This window comes from Mobula birostris, chromosome 25 (genome assembly GCF_030028105.1).
Source record: "Mobula birostris isolate sMobBir1 chromosome 25, sMobBir1.hap1, whole genome shotgun sequence".
Lineage (NCBI taxonomy): Eukaryota > Metazoa > Chordata > Chondrichthyes > Myliobatiformes > Myliobatidae > Mobula > Mobula birostris.
The window spans coordinates 38,370,990-38,392,358 of NC_092394.1; the positions used below are offsets into that span (position 1 = coordinate 38,370,990).

A 21,369-nucleotide genomic window follows, 5' to 3' on the forward strand; every position below is an offset into this window, starting at 1 on the left:
GGATCAGTGCGGAGACTGGAGGGCAATGTGTTCAGAGGGAGTAAGGCTCAATCAAGGTGGAGAGAGGAGTGCTGAGATTGTCCAGGTTGATGCCTCATTTAATTAGAGATGAAAAGATCCAGAGCAGGTTGTCTAAGAGGAGAAGGGTTGAGGACAGGAGAAGAGGCCATCAGCACAGTGTGTGTGGAATCCTTGTCAAAGAAGTGGGCTCAGAGAGGGAGGCAATGGAAGAAGAGCTCAAACTCGTGACAGGTGCAGAATTCACTGTTATCGTCAGGGTCGGCTGTGTATTTCACAGTAAACCAGCCTTTATCAGACATCTTTCTTAATAATAAAAGTGGGCTGATTTTTCTTGTTGACCTCCTAATCTAAAGGTCAAATATCCAACAGAAACACCCAAATATTAACCAAGCTCAGATCAGCTAACTCGGTACAGATCCTTACAGCTCAATGTTACATTGATCAGTCAGCCCACATTAAACCATTGGAACAACCTGAACTCTCACCATTAATCAAAACTAACGATAAACAGCTCATTAATCACATTCTCTACCGGCAATTCAACTTACATTTTGCAGTGCTGTTGTCATTGCAATCTTGCCACCCATGCTGTGTCCTAACAGGATACACTCGGGTAGCTCCAACTTGTTCAGCATGTTTTGAAGATCAAGGCTCATTGCTTCATAGGTCATCACTGGACTGTGTCCACTATCACCATGGTTACGGCTATCCACCGTCACCACCTGCTTGGACAACAGAAAATGGTCAGAGTGTGAACAGATGGAATGATCCTGTCCTACAACTTTAAAAGCAGACCAAAAAAAAAATCACCCGGACTACTACAAAGTCTCCATGAAGGACTGAATTATACAAGTTGTTAACTACAGCGGAAAAATAAACTGCGTGTACGAGAATCAATACTTTTGCATCACTCACCGTCCTGCCTGTTCGCTGAAATAACGCTTTAGAAATTGAATGAAAGTTTGATTTACTGCCCAAGAGTCCATGGAGAAAGACCAGGGGAGTTTCTGAGTTTCTGCCATTTATTAGGTTATAGGCGAGGTCCACAGGTCTATGAACAGGTCAGAAGAAATAATTATACAGATAACTTGCAAGAAAATGGCTCTCAACATCAATTAATTGAGAGGACCTACAGAATGAAACAGTAACACTGCAGAAAATAGACTTCCGGTGTTAGAAAACTTCAGAGGCAAAACAAAAACACATTCCACAAAAACACACCTCCAAATCCAAGACCCTGTAACTCAACTGTCCCAACATCTTTTCAGCTTAACACCACTCTCCCAATCTATCATAACCATCCCATTCAAACAGATTCTCCAAAGTTATCCTGCTAATCAATGCAAGAACTTACTAATCATGACAAAAACAAGGTCATTCAGGTCAACAAGCCCATGCCTGCCACCATTAGTTACGTTTCCCCTTATTTTCCTGTAACACAGAAGCTTATTTTCTTTCATATGCCCTCTTTTGCTACTTATACTGATCAAAACTAACGAGCGCATGTCTAGGAAGCAGAAATCAATCACGCCCCAGGGAAACTCCATCCACTTATGTACAAATGGTAGCATGGAGCCTGCACCCAAGGTCAGCGCTAAGGCTGGGTCTGTAGGCAGGTGACTCTTAACCTCCTGTGGACCAAATCCACCCCGAAAACAAATCCCCATAAATCAAACAACAGGCATTCTGCAGATGCTGGAAATTCAAGCAACACACATCAAAGTTGTTGGTGAACGCAGCAGGCCAGGCAGCATCTCTAGGAAGAGGTACAGTCGACGTTTCAGGCTGAGACCCTTCGTCAGGACTAACTGAAGGAAAAGTTAGTAAGAGATTTGAAAGTGGGAAGGGGAGGGGGAGATCCAAAATGATAGGAGAAGACAGGAGGGGGAGGGATGGAGCCAAGAGCTGGGCAGGTGATTGGCAAAAGGGATAAGAGAGGATCATGGGACAGGAGGTCCGGGGAGAAAGACGGCGGGGGGGGAACCCAGAGGATGGGCAAGGGGTGTAGTCAGAGGGACAGAGGGAGAAAAAGGAGAGAGAGAGAAAGAATGTGTGTATATAAATAAATAACGGATGGGGTACGAGGGGGAGGTGGTTATATAAATAAATAACGCAGTATACCCACCCACTGAATGCCAATGTGTGTGTGGGGGGAAAGAGGGTTCAGGGGCAGCCCCACACCTCCATTACAGGGCCTGTTCTCGGTGCCGTGACCCACCTGCCCATCGACACTCAATCCTCATGGAGATCGGCCGGACAGGAGCGCAGCACACCAAATGGGAAGTCCATTGTAAAAAGAAACCTCGCCCGCCCCACTGACCGCTCTCAATTACTTAAATCGCTCTGCACCGGACACTTCACTCACTCACCTAGCTGCGGCCGCCCTACTGACCGCTCTAGGCCGCAGCCACCGACCCGCCCAGCAGCAGCTCCGCAACACCGGCCGGCGCATTGCCCCCTCTCCCGGCGACGTCTGATATCGTCACAGGCCGGCTGCCCGGCAGGAACGCTCTCCGACTTCTGGTCTCTACCGGCAAGGCTGCCGCGCATGCGTGTTTCATCCGTTCGAACAGGGTTGTACGCTTTTACTTTTTCTGAACACTGGGAAAAGGCAGGATGTTTGCCCAAAAGTCCAAAAAGTAATTGAGCTTAGTGACTTTTATACGGTTCAGGTCAATCTGTGGAAATGTCAAGTGACCAAAGGTGGGTGAATGAAACAAGTGACAACTCTTCCAAATTCCCGACTGAACAATGTTCAACCCCTCCCTTACCTTTTCATTCTAATTTAGTACAAAGAGGATACATGGGTCATAGGAAGATACAGCATGGAAACAGGTCCATAAGGTTCACTAATCAATCAACCCCAGAAACAGTATATTAATTATTTGTAAATACCATTTTTACTCTCCTCACATTCCCATCAACTCGTCTAGATTCTATAACTCGGGCAATTTACCTATCAACCTGCACGTCTTTGGGATATGGAGAAAACCAGAGCTACTGGAGGAAACCCACACGATCAAGAAGAGAACATTTAAACTCCACACAGACAGCACCCAAGGTTAGGACTGAACCCGAGTCTCTGGCAATATAAGGTGGTGGTCTTATTAACTGTTAGATCTGTTTCACGATTCCCCCTCTCCTCTTTACACTGGCCATCTCCACCCTCCGCCCTGGTGTAAGGTTTCAGCCTGAAACGTAGGCATTTCCTTTCCCCACACATGCTGCTTAACCACTTACTTACACTCATTTACTATTTTGTATAAGATGATGAGAGGCATTGATCGTGTGGATAGTCAGAGGCTTTTCCCAGGGCTGAAGAGCCTAACAGGAGAGGGCACAGTTTTAAGGTGCTTGGAAGTAGGTACAGAGGAGATGTCAGGGGTAAGTTTTTTTATGAGAGAGTGGCGAGTGCGTGGAATGGGCTGCCGGCAACGATGGTTGAGGCAGATACGATAAGGTCTTTTAAGAGACTCCTGGATAGGTATGTGGAACTTAGAAAAATAGAGGACTATGGGTAGCCCTAGGTAATTCCTAAAGTAAGTACATGTTTGGCACAGCATTGTGGGCCGAAGGGCCTGTATTGTGCTGTAGATTTTCCATGTTTCTATGTTAACCCGCTGAATTCCACAAGTAAACTGCCTGTGGCTCCAGATACCAGCATTTGCAGTCTCTTATCTCTTGCTTTAAGAACTGTGTCACGCTGATGTCCTTGTGTTTTCTTCAGGAAAGCTATGGCATTTACAGGGCAAAGCATGCCTCTGTTTGCTTGAATTGAAAACAGCAAATGTTGGAAATAGTTGGTCAGGCAGCATCTGTGCAGTGTAAATGCCATTAATGTTTGAGGTGGATGGCTTTTCATCAGAACTCACCCCCATTGGAACATATTCTGTCACCACAACATGCCCAATCTGCCCCCCTCACTACCATCTCAGAATCAGGTTCTTTGGCATGTGACGAGAAATTTGTTAACTTAGCAGCAATGCAATACATAATCTAGCAGAGAGGGAAAAAAAACATAATAAATAAACAAGTAAATCAATTATGTATATTGAATAGATTATTGAAAAATGTGCAAAACCAGAAATACTGTATATTTAAAAAAGTGAGGTAGTGTCCAAAAGCTTCAATGTCCATTTAGGAATTGGATGGCAGAGGGGAAGAAACTGTTCCTGAATCGCTGAGTATGTACCTTCAGGCTTCTGTATCTCCTACCTGATGGTAACAGTGAGAAAAGGGCATGCCCTGGGTGCTGGACGTCTTTAATAATGGATGCTGCCTTTCTGAGACAGTGCTCCCTAAAGATGTCCTGGGTACTTTGTAGGCTAGTACCCTAGATGGAGCTGACTAGATTTACAACCTTCTACAGCTTCTTTTGATCCTGTGCAGTAGCGCCTCCATACCAGACAGTGATGCAGCCTGTCAGAATGCTCTCCACGGTACATCTATAGAAGTTTTTGAGTGTATCCTCCTTTGCTGTCAATGGTTCAGCAAATTCTAGTGGTTCCTATTTCTCATCTCAGATGCTTAGCATCTTCTGGGTTTGGCTTTTGATTCACTTGATACAGGAAAACACAGATGACTGGCCATCCAATTGTTTAGATACGCAAACACGAGGAAATCTGCAGATGCTGGAAATACAAGCAACACACACAAAATGCTGGCGAATCCTGACGAAGGGTTCCTATGAATGCTGTCCGGCCTGCTGCGTTCCACCAGCATTTTGTTTGCAATTGTTTAGATAGTTTGACATCTGGCTCACTAGATGTTAATTTCTATGTTTCCCTAATAACCTGTGAATGCCCCTGATTCCCACACTCACTTTAGCGATGTAGGAGCCATGTATCTAATTTCTGTCTGTCCGTATTGTATCTTGTGTTGGGTGCTTATTATGGGTTATTTGTCATACCGGTTGGGGCATGTTAGGAGCAAATGAGTATACTTATGTTTTCTTGCTTTGTCTTAGTTTTAGTTTAGTTGAGGGGGATTGAGCTGGTGGTGATTATTTCTTGTTGACCACTTCAAAGGTACAATTTAACGTCAGATGTATACAATATACATCCTGAAATGCTTTTTCTTCGCAACCATCCACCAAAACAGAGGAGTGCCCCAAAGAATGAACGACAATTAAATGTTAGAACCCCAAAGTCCCCCCCCCCAGTTCCCCCCTCCCCCACCGGCAAAAAAAAGCATTGGCACCGCCACCCAACACTCAAGCGTGAGCAAAGCAATAGCAAAGACTCAGACTTACAGTTACCCCAAAGACTTCGTGTTTCACCCAGTATTTGACAAACCGCAGGTTCTTTCTCTCCCTAATAAGGGAGAAAAAGGTGTCTCCATTTTCCCAGCGAGCAGGGAGACATAACAATCAACTGGCTGGATTACGATACTAAAAGTCTGCCACGTCGCTTTTTTTAAGCTCTGTGCTTGAAGATCTCAAAGAACCTGGGTCTTCAGGTACATAGTCTCATATCCCGACTCCCCTGACGACACACGGGTCCCATACTGTGACACCGACCCTCAATCCGCCCATCTCCAGAGCCCCAAGATCCTAGGCTTCCGAATCCAAGCTGGACCCTTAGGCCACCAAGCCTTTGGCGTGCCGAACAACAACGGACGGTTGTGAAACCCCCGAGAGTGGGTCCTATTCCCGCAAAGAACCATAGTCAACATGTAACTCTAGGTCAGGGAAAAATAGAGATATTAAAGATGGAAATAGAGCTATTTCCGAAGATGCAAGCAAATGAGTGGCCGTTAGGCACCATTAACCCTCCTAAGCTCTGCCTTCTGATTTACCACTTACTTTGATTAATTATGCTAATTTGAACATTAATTACTTTTATTTTGCTGTATCACTGAATTTAGTTATATTAGTTTTTCCATTTCTTTAAGATAATTCAGCTTTGCTGGTTTCGTAATAAAGGAATGAACATACTTTTCTCGGCTTGGAACTTAGTTATTTGGAAGCATGTCACTCCAAGGCTACAGGAGGCAGATAAACGGGTGACTGTCAGGAGAGGGAAGGGAGAACGTCAGATAGTGGAGAGCACTCCTGTCACCGTCCCCCTCAACAATAAGTACTCTATTTTGAGTACTGTCGGGGTGGGTGGGGGAAGGGGAACCTACCTGGGGAAAGCAACAGAGGCCGTGCCTCTGGCACAGAGTCTGGCCCTGTGACTCAGAAGGGCAGGGAACAGGAGAGGATGGCAGCAGTAATAGGGGACTCTATAGTCAGGGGGACAGATAGGTGATTCTGTGGATGTGAGAAGGAAACATGGATGGTAGTTTGCCTCCCAGGTGCCAGAGTCCGTGATGTTTCTGAACATGTCCACAATATCCTGTAAAGGGAGGGTGAGAAGCCAGAAGTCGTGGTACTTATTGGAACTAATGACATAGGTAGAAAAAGGGAGGAGGTCCTGAAAGCAGAGTACAGGGAGTTAAGAAGGAAGCTGAGAAGCAGGACCTCAAGGGTAGTAATCTTGGGATTGCTGCCTGTGCCACGTGACAGTGAGGATAGGAATAGAATGAGGTGGCAGATAAATGTGTGGCTGAAGAATTGGAGCAGGGGAAGGAGATTCATATTTCTGGGTAACTGGGGCCTCTCCTGGGGCAAGTTACACTTGAATCCAAGGGGGATCAATATTTTTGCAGGCAGGTTTACCAGAGCTGTTGGGAGTGGTTTAAACTAATATGGCAGAGGGATGGGAACCAGGATGGTAGAGCTGAAGATGAGCCAGCAGGTTTACAAGTAGATGATGGATGTAACATGAATGTAAGGAAGGACAAACCAATGGCTGGGTACAAATGCAGACAGAGCAAAGAGCAAGTTGTACCACAGAGGCAAAATTCAAATGGGCAAAGAATGCAGGATCGAAGATGCTATATCTAAATGCACGTAGCATTTGGAATAAGGTAGACGAACCCACATGCAATTAGAGATTGGTCAGTATGACATCGTAGGCATTACTGAGTGTGGCTGAAAGAAGGCCATAGTTAGGAGTTTAACATTGCAGGATACACTTTGTATTGAAAGGACAGGCAGGAAGGCAGAGGCGGTGGTGTGGTTCTGTTGGCAAGAGATGGAATTACATCGTTAAAAAGAGGTGACGTAGAATATTAGGAGCAGCTTGTGCTTGAGCCTACTCTTTGTAATGACCCAGGTCTTATTAGGGAGCTTAATATAGAGGAACCCTTAAGAGGCAGTGATCATAATATGATAGAATTCATACTGCAATTTGAGAGGGAGAAGCATAAGTCACATGCATTGGTATCGCAATGGAATTATGAGAATTACAGAGGAGTGAGAGAGGAGCTTGCCCAGGTGGATTGGAGGAGGATACTGGTGGGGATGATGGCAGAGCAGAGATGGCTGAAGTTTCTGGGAATAGTTCACAAGGTGCAGGATAGCTATGTCCCACAGAAGAAGTTGTTTTGAAGTGGCGGGGGTAGGCAACCGTGGCTGACAAGGGAAATTCAGGTCTGCATAAAAGTTAAGGGAAAGGCATACAAGATAGCAAAAGTGAGTGGGAAGTTGGATGATTAGAAAGCTTTTAAAATCCAAGAAAAAGCAACTAAAAAAGCTATAAGAAGGGAAAAGATGAAATATGAGGGCAAACTAGCCAATAATATAAAGCAGAATACTGGAAGTTTATTTTCAGTTATATCAAGAGTAAAAGGGAGGCGAGAGTTGATATTGGACCATTGGAAAATAATGCTGGTGAGGTAGTAATGGGGACAAAGAAATGGCAGATGAACTTAATGGGTATTTTGCATCAGTCTTCACTGTGGTATTCACAATATTCACAATTCACATTCAGTATTCACAAGGTGCCAGAGTCCGTAAGTGTCAGGGAGCAGGAGTGAGTGCAATTGCTAATACAAAGGAAAAAGTGCGAGGCAAACTGAAAGGTCTTAAGTTGGATAAGTCACCTGGACCAGACAGACTACATTCCAGAGTCCCGGGGGAGGTTGTTGAAGAGATAGCAGATGCATTAGTCATGATTTTCAAGAATTACTTAATTCTGGCATGGTCCCCAGAGGACTAGAAGATTGCAAATATCACTTCACTCTTTAAGAAGGGAGGAAGGCAAAAGAAAGGAAATTATAGGCGAGTTAGCCTTAACCTCAGTGGTTGGGAAATTATTGGAGTCTCTGCACACATTAAAACAGAGGCTGATTTAGCTGCATTAGTGTAGGTCGATGATTATTGAAGGACAAGCATGCGTTGGAGGAGCGAGAGGAATGATTATCGCTATAGAAGTACGGAGAAGGAAGGAACAGTTTAACTTGGAGGAAGAAATTGCCATACATCTGGCTAAAGATAATGTGCTGAGGACTTCTAGTGTTCTGGTGCTCCAAAAGGACACTCCTGCGGTGTGAATTCATATATTGAAAAGGCAGAAAGAAAGACAAAACAACCAATGTCAAATCTGATTCATTTGTTCCTCAAGTGTCTGTGAAGCATGAACAAGACACCCAAGATGTAGTTCAGGGTGTTTGCCATCAGCCTGCCCTAATGTGGCAGTCTGAACCTACATCATATTCAATAGCTCAAAGGGCTCACAGGGACATTCACTTATAGCATGGAAACACTCTTGTTTCAGAAAATAGAGGTCAAAACAGTATTATGGATATTATGAGGAAGCAAAATGAAATAACAACTTTATTGGGTAGCTATCAAATCTGAGGATGTGAAAGCTCTTCAAGACTACAGTCTTTTTCTTAGAGGCTATTACAATACTATGAAAGAAATTCCGATTGTCATAAAGAGATTGCTGTATATGGTTAAGGATAAATGGAGAATGGTGGTCTGTGAACTGCAAGAAAGGCACAACCGTAAAACTAGCTTTGCTGACATAGTTGATTTTATTGAAAGGCAAGCAAAGATTGCTGCAGACCTGGTGTTTGGGAATATACAGGATGCTACATCACCTGCAATAAGCAAAGTTGTGAACAAAATTAAGTCACAATTTCGTTCTAAGGCTAAGGAAGGCAGCCTTGCCACTACTGTGGCCACAGTGAGAAGTAAAGCTAAAACTGACCCTGGAATTAATGGAAGGGAAATGGTCTTGTCAGCCGGAAGGGTTTGTCTTTTCTGTAAGGGTGAACACACAGGGGGTACTTGCCCTCAGCTGGAGAAAAGGCTCATCATGAAAAAGGCGAATGGTATGCTCGCGTTCATAGCAAGAGGATTCGAGTACAGGAGCAGGGAGGTACTACTGCAGTTGTACAAGGCCTTGGTGAGACCACACCTGGAGTATTGTGTGCAGTTTTGGTCCCCTAATCTGAGGAAATATGTTCTTGCCATAGAGGGAGTACAAAAGAAGGTTCACCAGATTGATTCCTGGGATGGCAGGACTTTCATATGATGAAAGACTGGAAGAACTGGGCTTGTACTCATTGGAATTTAGAAGATTGAGGGGGGACCTTATTGAAACGTATAAAATTCTAATGGGATTGGACAGGCTAGATGCAGGAAGATTGTTCCCGATGTTGGGGAAGTCCAGAACGTGGGGTCACAGTTTAAGGATAAAGGGGGGGCCTTTTAGGACTGAGATGAGGAAAAACTTCTTCACACAGAGAGTGATGAATCCGTGGAATTCTCTGCACACAGGAAACAGTTGAGGCCAGTTCATTGGCTATATTTAAGAGGGAGTTAGATATGGCCCTTGTGGCTAAAGGGATCAGGGGTTATGGAGAGAAGGTTCTGAGTCGGATGATCGGCCATGATCGTACTGAATGGCGGTGCAGGCTCGAAGGGCCCAATTGCCTACTCCTGCACCTATTTTCTATGTTTCTACGTTTCTATGAGAAGATTGCCTTCCTAATGGAAAATGGTGTCTGCTTTGGCTGTCTGGGTAGAGGACATATCAGCAAGGATTGCAGGAAGCATCTTTCATGCAAGGTATGTGGTGGCAGGCATCCCAGCATACTTCGTATTCACTCTAACGAAAATTGAGCAGAATCAAAGCGAACTGTGAAAGAATGAGACCAGCATTGAGTAGTGCCCTGGTATTCAAAGGCCTTACAGGAGATGACAATCATGATTGTAAACTTCCCATAATTCCAGTACAAGTGAAGTCTAAGAAGGGTAACAAGACTTGCGTTTTCCTAGACCAAGGAAGTAAACCAGTGTTCTGCACAGTAAACCTCATGAACAAGCCCAACCTCACAGGAAAAAGGACATGCATTCTCTTATGCACTGTGGATCAAGAGAAGGTTATGAGTAGCTGCATTGTTTCAGGACTGGAAGTGGCTGGATTCGATGGTAAAAACTATTGTGAACTACCTAACATCGATACACAGGAAAGTATGCCTGTCTATGGAGAGAACATTCCACATCAGAGGGATCTCCAGGGATGGTCTCAACTGAGACATATCCACTTGCCAGAGATAGATTTGGAAATTGAGTAGCTGATACGGATGAATGGGCTTAAAGCATTGGAGCCATTGCAAGTGATTTAAAGAGACAATAATGAACCTTATGTAATTAGAATAATGATGGGTTGAACTGTGAATGGACCACTGAAAGGAGACAATGGTGATGGGAGAAACTGTGCACAGCCTGAGTTGACAGATACCAGGATCTCAGTTTTGAACTTGAATGAACTTTGGCAGCGGCAGTTCAAGGCAGATTTCCCTGAAGGCAGTCAAGATGAACAACCTTGTCAAGAGAGGACCATAAGTTCAAGGAGCTTGTTACAAATTCTGCAAAGTTGGTGGATGGCCACTACTAGATTAGTTTACATTTGAGAAAGAAGGACGTAAACATCCCAAATAACAGGAAAATTGCAGAACAGCATGCTCTAGATCAAAGGAAGAAGTTTAAGAGGGATTTCAAGTCAAGTCACTCTTTATTGTCATTTCGACCATAACTGTTGGTACAGTACACAGTAAAAACAAGACAACGTTTTTCAAGACCACGGTTCTACATGAAACAATACAAAAACTACACTGAACTACGTAAAACAACACAAAAACTACCCTAGACTACAGACCTACCCAGGACTGCATAAAGTGCACAAAACAGTGCAGGCATTACAGTAAATAATAAACAAGACAATAGGCACATTAGAGGGCAGTAGGTTGGTGTCAGTCCAGGCTCTGGGTATTGAGGAGTCTGATGGCTTGGGGGAAGAAATTTACATAGTCTGGTTGTGAAAACCTGAATGCTTCAGTGCCTTTTGCCAGATGGCAGGAGGGAGAAGAGTTTGTATGAGGGGTGCGTGGGGTCCTCATGCAGAGATGGGAAAGTCTGGTATATTCCACATCATGCTGTTTATCACTCCAGAAAAGAGAACATTCGTGTTGTGTTTGACTGTGGAGGGAATATCATTTAATGCTCAGCTTTTACAGGGACCAGATCTTACTGGCTCATTAGTTGGAAAGATGCAGATTCAGTACAGAACCAGTGGTAATCATGGCAAATACCGAAGAAGATTGGCAATTATTGGAGAAGAGGGATGCTTATCTGAGGATGCTGTTCTTGGGCTACAGTTCAGCATTCAACACCATAATTCCCTCCAGACTTGACAAGAAGTTCAGAGACCTCAGCCTTCACCCTGCCTTGTGTAGCTTGATCCTGGACTTCCTGTCAGATTGCTGGCAGGTGGTAAGAGTGGGCTCCCTCACCTCTGCCAGTGTGACCCTCAACACAGGAGCCCCCCCCCCCCCCAGGGCTGTGTCCTAAACCCCTTCCTTTACTCACTGTACACCCATGACTTTGTTGCCACCCACATCTCCAATCTGCTAATTAAAGTTGCAGTTGATACTACATTGATTGGCCTTATCTGCAGAGAAGAAGTCTTCACCCTGACCTCTCCCTCAATGTCACAAAAGCAAAGAAGCTGGTTGTGGACTACAGGAGGAACGAAGACAGGGCAACCCCTACTCACATCAATGGATCTGGGGTTGAGAGGGTGAACAGCTTTAAGTTCCTTGGTATACACATTACCAAGGACCTCACTTGGTCTATGCACAACAGCGCCTTTCACCTTAGATGTTTGAAGTGAGTCTCCAAATCCTAAAGACTTTCTACAGGGGCACAATTGAGAGCATCCTGACTGGCTGTATCACTGCCTGGTGTGGGAACTGTACTCCCTCAATTGCAGGACTCTGCAGAGAGTGGTGCGGACAGCCCAGCGGATCTGTGGATGTGAACTTCCCACTATTTGGGACATTTACAGTGACAGGTGGGTAAAAAGGGCCCGACGGATCATTGGGGACCCGAGTCACTGTTCCAGCTGTTACCATCTGGGAAATGGTACCACAGCATTAAATCCAGGACCAACAGGCTCCGGGACAACTTCTTCCACCAGGCCAATCAGACTGATTAATTTACACTGACACAATTGTACTTTTATGCTATATTGACTGTTCTGTTGTATATCTTACTGTACATACTATTTATTACAAATTACAGTACTATAATTTGCACATTGCACATTCAGACGGGGATGTAATGGAAGATTTTTACTCATTTATGTGAAGGATGTAAGAAATAAAGTCAATTCAATTCAAATCAATGTTTCATCAGGTTAAAGTATCAGCAGAAGATAAAGATCCACTGAGGTTTCTCTGCTGGCCTCATGGTGACCTCAGCCAAGATATGATGGACTTTAGAGTGATGGTACATCTCTTTGGAGTAACTTCGTCACCGAACTGTTAGGAAATTCATAGAAAGTAACGAAGAACAGTTCAGCTGCAAGGCGGTGGATAATGTTTTGCATTGCCCTTTGTTGATGACCACCTTGTGCCAGTGTCCTCTGAGGAAGAAGCGGTATCTTGCTATCATACACTTGTGATAAAGGTGGCTTTCGAGTCACAAAATGGCTAAGCAACAGACACAGTGTGCTATCTGTGATCTCAGAAGAGGAGGGAGCAAAAGACATGAGGATTTGGATTTAAATCAACATGGAGAGAGCACCGAGTGTGGGATAGCATTTTCAGTCTGATACTTTAAGATCATGATCCAAGATAGACCACTCACCAGAAGGGGATTCCTTCCACAGTTACTTCCATTTACGATACTTTAGAAATCCTGAGTCCAATGTTTCTATCTGCTAAGAAGATCCTACAAGATCTCTAAGAAAGAGCTTGGCTGGGATGATACTATACCAACATCAGTTGCTGATAAGTAGACAAACTGGCTGGAAGAACTCTGCCTGTTGGAAGAATTCAAGGCTGTTAGATGTTGAAACCCCTGGATTTTGGAGGAGTTACTGCTACACAGTTACACCTCTTTACAGATGCAAGTGAAACTGGCTATGGAGCAGCGACCTACCTCTTGTTGCACAACACATGTTCTCAGGTGTACAGCTCTGTTGAAGTCAGTTTCCTTCCCTCATATGGAGCTTACTGCTGCTACAATAGGAAGCTGTATGGACACATTGTGGAGGAAGGAGTTGCACATGCACCTCCATGACTCAGTGATTTGGACTGATAGTACTTCTGTGTTGAAGTATATCAAGATATAGTTCCAAACCTTTGTTACAAACAGTTTCAGAAATTCTTAAGGTCTGACAGGCATCTCAATGGAGGTATGTAAACACTTCAAGCAACCCGACAGATGTTGCCTCCTAAGATTTGAATGTTTTCATCAAACATTCCTGAAGAATAAAATATGGGTGTCAGGGCCTCATGGTCTTCTTGAGCCTTAAAGGGAATGGCCTGTGAATCCTGATTGTTCTGGAGAACTCCTGCTAGATGATCCAGAGGTCAGGAGGAGTGTTACAATAAATGCCATGCAGATAGAAGAGAAGGAGAATGTGGCAACACATATAATCCATCACTTCTCATCTTGGACCCATTTGAGGAAGACAGTGGCCTGGATTCTTAGATTTAAGAAATTGCTTTTGTTTCTTAGTTGGAAGAGGAAGCAAATGAACATAGCTCTTGCTCATTCTGACTTGGATGAAGAACAACAGGGATATTCTTTGAAGAGAGAGATTGAGAAGGCCAAAGGTTGTCTCTCAGTGAAAGAGCTCAGAAAGGCTGAAATGGAGATCATTGGGTCTTGCCAAAGAAATAGATTTTCAGATGAATCTCTGTTTACATGTGTAAGAGTAGACTACTTTGGACCTCCTGAGGCAAAGAGCAGAAGCGTACTGTGAAGAGGTATGAGGTCATATCTACCTGTCTAGCTATACAAGCTGTTCACATTGAATTGCTATCTTTTTTGGACACAGTTTCTTTTGTTAATGCACTTCGAACCTTTATAGCAAGATGAGAACAGTTTCATGAACTGTGCTCTGACAATGCGGCAAGCTTTGTTGGAGCTGAGTGCGAGTGGAGAGGAGCCATTGAGAAGTGGAATCATTCACAAATCAGTGATGTCCTTCTTCAGAAAGAAATTAAGTGGATTTTAAACACCCCCCTCCACCCCTGCCCTGCTGTTCCACATTATGGAGGAACATGGGAGAGATTGATCAGACCTGTGCGAAAGGTCCTCATTTGCACCATGAAGAAACAGAATCTTGACGAAGAGGGTTTCCCTACAGTCCTTTGTGAAGTAGCGACTATTATCAATGGTCATCCAATTACCAAAGCATCTTCAATTCCCAATGATTTGAAAGTACTGACACCCAATCATCTGTTGCTTCTGAAAACCTCACTATACTTAGCACCAGGAGAGTTTCAAAAGGAAGACATTTATGTTGTCGTAGATGGAAGCAGGTCCAATACATGTCAAACCTGTTTTGGAAACAGTGAGTCAAAGAGTACTTACCACAGCTGCAGGAATGTCAGAAATGATCAGGCATAAAACCCAATTTCCTCCTAGGAGACACTGTGCTTATAGTTGACGGCTCAGCGCTTCGAAACTCATGGATCTTGGCGAGAGTCATTCAAGTCACTCCAGACAGATGAGGATTTATGCGGCAGGTGCACACCAAAACCAATACCAGTTGTCCAGATAGCCAAGATCTGCCTTCTTCCGGAGGCAGAGGTTTGAGGAGCTACAGCTCCAGAAGCTTCTCGCATTTTGCAGTCACGCTTCCTGCATTCCTTGAAATTAACTGGTTCCTCAGTTCCTGTGCTCCCTTTAAACTCACTGAGCCTCAGTTTCTAAGTCAAAGTCAAGTTCAGTGCAATATGCATAAGTACAGGTCAATGGAAATCACACTTTCAGCAGTTTCACGGGCACTTGGCATTAGATACACAACATTCACAAGAGAAAAACATCAATTAAGCATAAATTATACACTATTTTTCCAAGAAAGAACACCATGAGAACAAAAAACAAAACTAAATCCATTGTAGTGTGAAGAGTTCATAGTGTTTTCAGTCTCTCATTGCTACAGTTGGAAGTTCGCACCTCCTTTAAAAGGGCAACAATTATACCAGTGCCCAAGAAAAGCAGTGTGAACTGCCTTAACAAGTATCGTACAGTAGCACTTACATCTATGATGATGAAGTGCTTTGAGAGGTTGGTCATGGCTAGAATCAACACCTGTCCTATTCTGGCTGACTGCCAGCTACCAGTGGAGTTCCACAGGAGTCGGTGTTGGGACCCCTGCTTTTTATGATGTATGTCAATGACCTGGACTATGGGATTAATCTTGGGACTATGGGACTATGGTGAAATTTGCTGATGATACAAAGATAGGTGGAGGAGCGGGTAGTGTTGAGGAAATAGACAGCCTGCAGAGAGACTTAGATGGTTTAGGGGAATGGGCAAAGAAGTGGCAAATGAAGTACAATGTTGGAAAGTGTATGTTTATGAACTTTGGTGGAAGAAATAAATGGGCAGACTATTATTTAGATGGGGAGAGAATTCAAAATGCAGAGATGCAAAGGGACTTGGGAGTCCTTGTGCAGGATACCCTAAAGGTTAACCTCCAGGTTGAGTCAGTGGTGAAGAAGGCGAATGCAATGTTGGCATTCATTTCTAGAGGTATAGAATATAAGAGCAGCTATGTAATGTTGAGGCTCTATAAGGCACTTGTGAGACCACACTTGGAGCATTGTGTGCAGTTTTGGGTTCCTTATTTTAGAAAGGATGTACTGACATTGAAGAGAGTTCGGAGAAGGTTCACGAGAATGATTCCTGCAATGAAAGGGTTACTGTATGAGGAATGTCTGACAGCTTTTGGGCTGTATTCCCTGGAGTTCAGGAGAATGAGAGGGATCTCATGGAAACATTCCAAATATTAAAAGGCCTGAACAGATTAGATATGGCAAAGTTATTTCCCATGGTAGGTGAGTCTAGGACAAGAGGGCACGAATTCAGGATTAAAGGATGTCCATTTAGAACAGAGATGCGGAGAGATTGTCAGAGGGTGGTAAGTCTGTGGAATTTGTTGCCACAAGCAACTGTGGAGGCCAAGTCATTGGATGTATTTAAGGCAGAGATAGATAGGTTCTTGATTAGCCAGGGCATCAAAGGGTATGGGGAGAAGGCAGGGGGGTGGGGATGACTGGAAGCATTCAATCAGCCCATGATTGAATGGTGGAACAGTCCCAATGGGCTGAATGGCCTACTTCTGTTCCTATATCTTATGGTCTCAGTAAGGACCTGGATCCACTGCAATTTGCCTATCGCCACAATAGGTCTATGGCAGGCAAGATCACAATAGCTCTCGATGTAGCTTTGGATCACCTGGACAATACAGATACCAACATCAGGATGCTGTTTATTGACTATAGCTCATCATTCCTACAGTCCTGATTGAAAAGCTACAGAACCTGAGCCTCTGTACCTCCCACTGCAACTGGATTCTCAACTTCCTAACCGAAGACCACAATCTGTACGGATTGGAAATAACATCTCCACCTTGCTGACAGTCAACACTGGTGCACCTCAGGGAGGTGTGGGTTAGCCCACTGCTCTACTCTTGCTACACCCACGACTGTGTGTTTAGGCATAGCTCAAGTGCCTTCTATAAATTTGCCGATGATACAACCATTGTTGGCAGAATCTCAGACAGTGACAAGAGGGCATACAGGAGTGAGATTTACCAGCTAATTGAGTGGTATCATAGCAACAACCTTGCACTCAGTGTTAGCAAGACCAAGAGCTGATTGTGGACTTCAGAAAGAGTAGGAAGAGGGAATACAAACCAATCCTCATAGGGGGATCAGAAGTGGAGAGAGTGATCAATTTCAATTTCCTGGGTGTCAATATCTCTGAGGAACTAGCCTGGTCACAACATATTGATGCAGCTATAAAGAAGGCAAGACAACAGCTATATTTCATTAGGAGTTTGAGGAGATTTGGTTTATCACTTAAAACTCTCTAAAACTTTTACAGATGTACGGTGAAGAACATTCTGACTGGCTGCATCATTGTCTGGTATGGGGGGAGGGGGCTACTGCACAAGATTGAAGTAAGCTGCAGAGAGTTGTAAAATCAGTCAGCTCCATCATGGGTGCTAGCCTCCATAGTATCCAAGACATTGTCAAGGAGCGGTGCCTCAGGAAGGCAGCGTAAATCATTAAGGACTCCCACCACCCAGGACATGCCCTCTTCTAAATGTTACTATCAGACAGGAGGTACAGAAGCCTGAAGTCACGCACACTCAGTGACTCAGGAACAGCTTCTTCCCCTCTACCATCCAATTTCTAAATGGACATTGAACCCAAATATCTCACTACTTTTTCTTTATTTCCATTTTTGTGCTGCTTATTTTAACCTAACTATTTAATATACATATATATGTTTCCTTAATTCAATTTTTTCTATATTTCATGTTTTGCATTGTACCACTGTTCCTAAGTTAACAAATTTCTCAACATTTGCTGGTGATACTAAACCAAAACTGATTCTGATTCTGTTGTTATACTGAGGTAGTGATTGGGATTGTGGAGGTTGCTTCTAGAGCCAAATGTTTGAAGGGAGGTAGCTGTTATTGAACCTGTTCTCCCTTTAAACTCACTGTGATCCTAACTCCAATGTTCCCTTGAAACTCCTTTTGTTGTATTCCCTTTGCTCCCTTTAAACTTATCAAGTGCCTGGAAAATCCATTATCATACTGTTCAACTTCAAGTATATTGTTGTGATAAGCAAGCATACACATGATATAATTTGGTATGAAAATTAGCTTTTTGAAGCAGCAACACAGATGAAGGCAAACATAAATTAACATGAACATAAATTAACATTAATGATATTATGTACAACTGTACACCTGCTTGTTGATGCAAATATCTAATCAGCTAAACACGTGGCAGCAATTTAGTGCATAAAAGCATGCAGAATAATCATGAGGTTCTGTTGTTTTTCAGACCAAACATCAGAATGGGAAAGAACTGTGATCTAGGTGACTATGACAGTGGAATGATTGGTGGTTTCAGACAGGGTAAATTGAGTATCTCAGATACTGCTGATCTGGAATTCTCATGCTCACAATCTCTTTGTTTATAGGTGCAAAAAAAAACCAAATTAAACATCCAGTGAGCAGCAGTTCTGTTGGCAAAAATGCCTTGTTAATGAGAGAGGTCAGAGGAGAATGGCCAGACTGGTTCAAGCTGACTCGAAGGCGACAGTAACTGAAATAATTACGTGTTACAACAGTGGTGTACAGAAGAGCATCTCAGAATGCACAACATGTCAAACCTTGAAGTGGATGGGCTACACTACAGCAGCGGAAGCCCACCCTCTTCAGTACCACTCTTGTACCTAAAAAAGCAGCCAGAGAGTGTCTGCTCATGGATTTGCCAACATGGGCAGGGAGAGTTTTTTTTTTCTTCCTTCTATCGTCTGCGTGAGATGATGGGACTTTCAAGAGACCTTGAGACTTTTTTTTTACCGTGCCCATGGTCTGTTCTTTATCAAATTACAGTATTGTTTTGCACTGTTGTAACTATGTGTTATAATTATGTGGTTTTTGTCAGTTTTTCAGTCTTGTCTTGTGTTTCTGTGATATCATTCTGGAGGAACATTGTATCATTTCTTAATGCATGCATTACTAAATGACAATAAAAGAGGACTGCGTGTCCTCATAATCTAATCTAATCTAATTCATGAACAGTACCTCACTATTCTTGGCTTGTGCTATTTATTTACTTATTTTTTTTATAACTTAGTCACTTTTATGCATTTGTACTACACTGCTGCCACAAAACAACTAATTTCACTCCATATGTCAGTAATAATATACCTGATTATAATTCTGCATGTCCCACACAACACAGTGGCATAGTGGCTTTCATAACACTTTACAGCGCCAGCGACTGGGGCTCAATTCGCACCGCATTTGGTAAGGGGTTTGTACATTCTCCCCATGACAGTGTAGGTTTCCTCCAGGTGCTCGAGTTTCCTTCCACATTCCAAAGATGTATGGGTTAGTAAATATGTTGGTGCAGGAAGCATGGTGATCTTTGGACCATGTTGGTCATTGACACAAAATGATGCATTTCTCTGCATGTTTTGGGTGTACATGTGACAAATAAAGCTAATCTTTATCTTTTACCATCTAACTCCTGACAATGTTGGATTAATGGTATCAACAAATATTGCCACTAGATGGCACTAGCTTCAACAAAGTCATCATGTCAGTGCTCAGGTGGCCTACAATCAACAGCTGCGAAATGGGATCAAGTATTAAATGTTTTCAGGCCAATGTTAGCTACGTCTATTGATTTTCATTAATTTTTTCAGGATGTGCGTGTCAGTATATAATCTTAATCTCAAATTGCTCCTTGAGAATATGGTGGTGAGTCGCCTTCTTGAAGTTCTCTGCTGGTTAGGTTATTCCCACTAAGCCCTCCACCTGTTTTTGTGCAGGCATCCCACCCCGCAAAAACTCATTTCAGGGATGTAGCACCATCAATTTGCGGGAGACTCCCAGAACTTCCGGGAGAGGTGGGATGTCTGCAATAGAGTAGCTCCTGAGCAGCTAGCCAGTTAGTTTAAATAACGTTAGCTATGCTAATGAACGAATGCCACCTGTTAAACTCACCTCAACATGTCTTTTACAGTCTTAACCCACCATGGGCAATAGAAAAGTCACTGTTGCAAACAGTGCAGCGAGCAAAACTGTCATTATTTTTGACCTCTATTAGGCAGGGGTACACTTTAGTGCAGTCTGGGGTGACGTACGTTTTATATTTTCTTTTTTTTTGGAACACTCTGCCATGGTGCTTTCTCTCTCTCTCTCAAAAAAAAATCGATCTAGATTAGATTAGATTAGATTACGAGGACACACAATCCTCTTTTATTGTCATTTAGTAATGCATGCATTAAGAAATGATTCAATGTTCCTCCAGAAAGTTCACAGAAACACAAGACAGACCAAGACTGAAAAACTGAGAAAAACCACATAATTATAACATACAGTTACAACAGTGCAAGCAATACTGTAATTTGATAGAGAACAGACCATGGACACGGTAAAAAAAATGTCTTAAAGTCTCTCGAAAGTCCCATTATCTCACGCAGACAGTAGAAGGAAGAAATCTCTCCCTGCCATGAGCTTCCAGTGCCGCAAACTTGCCGATGCACCATCCTGGAATCACCCGACCACGGTCTGACTCTGAGTCCATCCAAAAACTTAGAGCCTCCGACACCCAGCACCGAGCACCATCTCTGCCGAGCGCTTCGACCCCAGCCCCGGCCACCAGCAACAGGCAAAGCCGAGGATTTGGGGCCTTCCCCTCCGGAGATTCTTGATTGCACAGTAGCAGCGGCAGTGAACCGGGCATTTCAGAAGTTACTCAAGATGTTCCAATGTGCTTCTCACGTTTGTCTCTATCAAATCCAAATTGTGCACAGCATCCTACTTACAAATACCGATATCATTCACCGGAGAGGACGCGCGCGCTGCGTCGCGCCACCATCTTCTCCTCCCTCCAGGATATTATATATAATTTGCAGGCATCAGGGAGCCACTATCAATATGCGAGAGACTCCCGGAACTTCCGGGAGAGGTGGGATGTCTGTCTGTGTTACCTGCAAACTTGGCCACAAAGCCATCAATTCCATCATGCAGATTATTAACATATAACGTGAAAAGAAGCAGTCCCAGGACTGAGCCCTGCGGAACACCATTAGTAACCAGTAGCCAACCAGGAAAGGCTCCCTTTATTCCCACTTCTTGATAGGCTATTCAGCCAATCATATGTCCATGCTAGTATCTTTCCTGTGACACCATGGGCTCTTATCTTATTTACCAGCCTCACGTGTAGCACCTTGTCGAAGTCCTTCTGAAAAACCAAGTAAGCAACATCCACTGACTCTCCTTTGCCTATCCTGTCTGTTATTTCCTCAAAGAATTTCAACAGATTTGTCAGGCAAGATTTCCCCTTAAGTAAACCATGCTGACTTTGGCCTATTTTAACATGTGTCTTCAAGAACCCCCAAAACATTCTTAATAATGGACTCTAACATCTTGCAACCCACAGAAGTCAGGC

General features: G+C 43.6%; 1 protein-coding gene across 3 annotated transcripts in view; it reads right to left on the reverse strand.

Moving 5' to 3' along the window:
* abhd11 (abhydrolase domain containing 11) overlaps positions 1–14,992 on the reverse strand; it is a 31,259-nt gene extending 16,267 nt beyond the window's left edge. Inside the window, exons 1-4 of one of the 3 annotated variants that reach the window (XM_072243095.1) lie at positions 14,747–14,992; positions 2,391–2,699; positions 937–1,072; positions 570–743 (exon numbers count right to left, since the gene is read on the reverse strand). In XM_072243095.1, the coding sequence (XP_072099196.1) occupies positions 570–743; positions 937–1,072; positions 2,391–2,473 (393 nt within the window). In that variant the 5' untranslated portion in view covers positions 2,474–2,699; positions 14,747–14,992. The other 2 variants (XM_072243093.1, XM_072243094.1) reach the window with 2 other exon arrangements.
* Positions 14,993–21,369: the final 6,377 nt, after the last annotated feature.